This window comes from Lactuca saligna, chromosome 3 (genome assembly GCF_052625555.1).
Source record: "Lactuca saligna cultivar CGN05327 chromosome 3, ASM5262555v1, whole genome shotgun sequence".
In the NCBI taxonomy this organism is placed as follows: domain Eukaryota; kingdom Viridiplantae; phylum Streptophyta; class Magnoliopsida; order Asterales; family Asteraceae; genus Lactuca; species Lactuca saligna.
In genome coordinates this window covers 20,719,289-20,722,185 of record NC_136419.1, presented here as the reverse complement: position 1 = coordinate 20,722,185, position 2,897 = coordinate 20,719,289, and the positions used below count along the sequence as shown (strand labels likewise).

Genomic DNA, 2,897 nt, shown 5'->3' with positions numbered 1-2,897 from the left:
AAAAAAAAACAAAAGAATCCTAAAAATCATAATCAATCTTATTAAAATCCTACGGTGTATGATAATTTATAGATAGACCAATTTGGATTGTATATTTTTATTTTGTCAAATGTGTAATTTCTAAAGAACGTCTAAAATAAGAATTTTCCCATTGTTTTCTTTTGACACAAAATTACGAGACTGATAGTCCAAAATCCAAATATGATTAAAATCGGTTTGACCAATAATGGGTGTTTGTAAAAAAAAATTGAAAACTACTTATCATCTTAAATCTTATGTGCTAGTTAACATCTAACTGAGTATGTCGATGCTTTTGAGTCTTTGAGACGTTTTAACCAGGGCAAAGTATTAATTTATTTTAGATTTTATATTGAACCTTGTCAAATGTCAATAGCTACCGGTTCAACCGGCTATTTGATAAACCCGGAAGGGTCAATCCTCTCTTAACTATGTCACGTTTCAACCGGTTCGACCCAAGTTTTAAAACATTGCCTATAGCTCTATAGACTCCCAATGGTTTTGTGGTTTTTAAAACCTATCATGAAGAAGAAGAAAAAAGCCACATAGGTAATCGTACCAAATAAATATAACATTCATGATTTATTATATGATTAAATATATGTTTGTAACACATACCATAAGTTAAAAGAGGAAATAGTTAAATAAAAAATCCAACCCAATCAGAGATGATCGTTACACCATATGAGTTTGAAATGCATGTAGACATCGGAAGCCGAGCCATCTAGAAAGCTTCTGTGGGAATTCGTTAGGGTTTTCCATGTTTGATAAGGAGATTCTCTTATTTGAACATGTTTCAGGTAATGAGGCCAATACAGTGGGGTTGTGGTCGTCTTCTTCTCCAAGACCTCCCTCAGCATTAGCCTGCAAAAGTGATTGCTACGGCTGAATTGCATGTCTGGCTGTGCAAATACGAGCTTGGGATGGCAAATCTCCAAGATTGCATCAAAAAATGGGGATCGTTCCCACAGGCATTCATCCTTCCACGTTTCAAACGACAGTTTTTGCACATTTGTAGCAGGAGGAGACAGGAGCCTTGTTCTTAGCTCATCCATGTCGATGTCTAACAGCGGCTTAGAGTTGAAAGTTGTTATACGAATTTCAGCCTCGTGTGATAACGCAAGTGCTTCTCTCATCTTAAGAAAAAAATAAGCATCGACAGCAAGGTGGAGTCTGAGTGAAATATTGATTTGCTCGAGAGTAGAGGAGACCTGAATGCAGAGCTTAGGCAAAGCACTGCCATCAAACCGGAAAAAGATTAATTTTGGAGCATGTACTTGTATGTCCATCAGCCTGCATGGGCACAACTGCAAGGTCAATCTCTTGATCGAAGCAGATGTGTAATGGAAGCTTTTCAACATCCAAGATTTCATATCATCAATGGTCAAACTCTCGAGAAAAGGAAACCCCGATTTGACAACGCCACCAAACATTAACTGTGTCACGCTGCTTCCTAATGATATTGAATGGAATTTGAATGCAAAATGTAGATCGCAGCTAAACACACGGAGATTTGGGACATCACTGATTTCCAAAGCGGTGGTACTACTACCGTTATTAGTATTACCAAAAGAAAGTCTTAATTGGTAAAGACGAGCAAGGTAGGGATGGTTGACCAAGCATGTAGCCATGACTTGGATAACAAGCTGGTGTGGGCCGCTTCTTTTACAGCCAACCGTGATTGTATATGCTGAAGCAATTTAGGAACATCTTCTACTTCTCGTCTCATCCCTTCAAACCCAAAAAAACACATCATCAAATTTCCACAAACACCAAAACCAAAACCAACCATGCCTTTAGAGTATACATATGTATATTCAACTTCAAACCAAACCAAAAATAGAAGATTTGCATATCCATCCTAGTTTACCTACTGACAAACAGATTTAGGGAAGCCAAAGAAATCACAAACAGATCTAAGGCTTTCTAGCACTTAACCAAAAACATAACTTCTCATCATGTTTGGCTGCACAATTACTCAAATACGGTGACAAACCAACTAAAACCTTTTATATGCTTTTGAAGTAAACCCCACAGTCGTAAAACAGATTACTTCGTTTAACCATGAAGTAAACCCCACAGTCATTCCTCATATCTCCCTACCAAAGAGCCTTAAATCCTACCCAAAACAACAAAAAGTTTGAAATTTTCACTCGATAACCAAGATACACAAACATCGATTGATACACAGAATTCCAAACTTGTAAGAAAAACTCAATCTTGTAATTTCGAGTTTAGTGTTGTAGTTTATGCTTCCAACTATTCATATAGAGGGAGGATTTACACGCATCAAAGAGCAAACAACAAGATGCAAAACACAAATCGGACGATTTACCTGATAACAAAAATCGAGAGATAGGCGGCAGCAGCAGGCAGTTCGTCGAGGGTGAGAGCAACCACTGTAGTTTATGCGTCCAATTTCCGAATGAACGATTCGATTTCTATATATACCTTGCTGATTTTATTTTCTACGGTTCATCGTTTTAAAAAAAAAAAAAAATGATATCTGTATTATATTATAATACTAGTCTGCGATTTTATTAAAAATAAAATTTTAATATCAATATTTCTAACAAGTAATATTTTTATATAAGAAAATATAATATTTTGAAACATTTATAAAAGAAATCAAAATTCTTTGCAGCATTTATGAGATATTATTATAAAATTAATTGAATGATTCTCTTTCATTATAAAATTTTATGGAATTTTATTTTTAAAAAAATACAAATTTATAAAAAAATAACAAGTGAAAAATAAAAATTATAAAACTCTCATAAAATGACATTTATCAAAATGAAGGATAAGAAAACATGTAAGAAAAAACATTCATTTATTATAGTAGATATTTTTATTATTTCAGGTTCTTTAGTAAAAAA

At 34.2% G+C, this 2,897-nt stretch overlaps 1 protein-coding gene across 1 annotated transcript; it reads right to left on the bottom strand.

Annotated features, from left to right (window-relative positions):
* Positions 1–581: 581 nt before the first annotated feature.
* Positions 582–2,461, bottom strand: LOC145033445 (uncharacterized). Its single transcript, XM_078982057.1, has 2 exons — positions 2,354–2,461; positions 582–1,749 (listed from the first exon to the last, which is right to left on the bottom strand). The coding sequence occupies exon 2, from the start codon at positions 1,647–1,649 to the stop codon at positions 681–683; it is 969 nt and encodes a 322-aa protein (XP_078838183.1). The 5' UTR covers positions 1,650–1,749; positions 2,354–2,461; the 3' UTR covers positions 582–680.
* Positions 2,462–2,897: the final 436 nt, after the last annotated feature.

Coding starts and splice junctions, on each gene's coding strand:
- LOC145033445 (XM_078982057.1), bottom strand. CDS start 1,649: ATGGCTACATGCTTGGTCAACCATCCCTACCTTGCTCGTCTTTACCAA.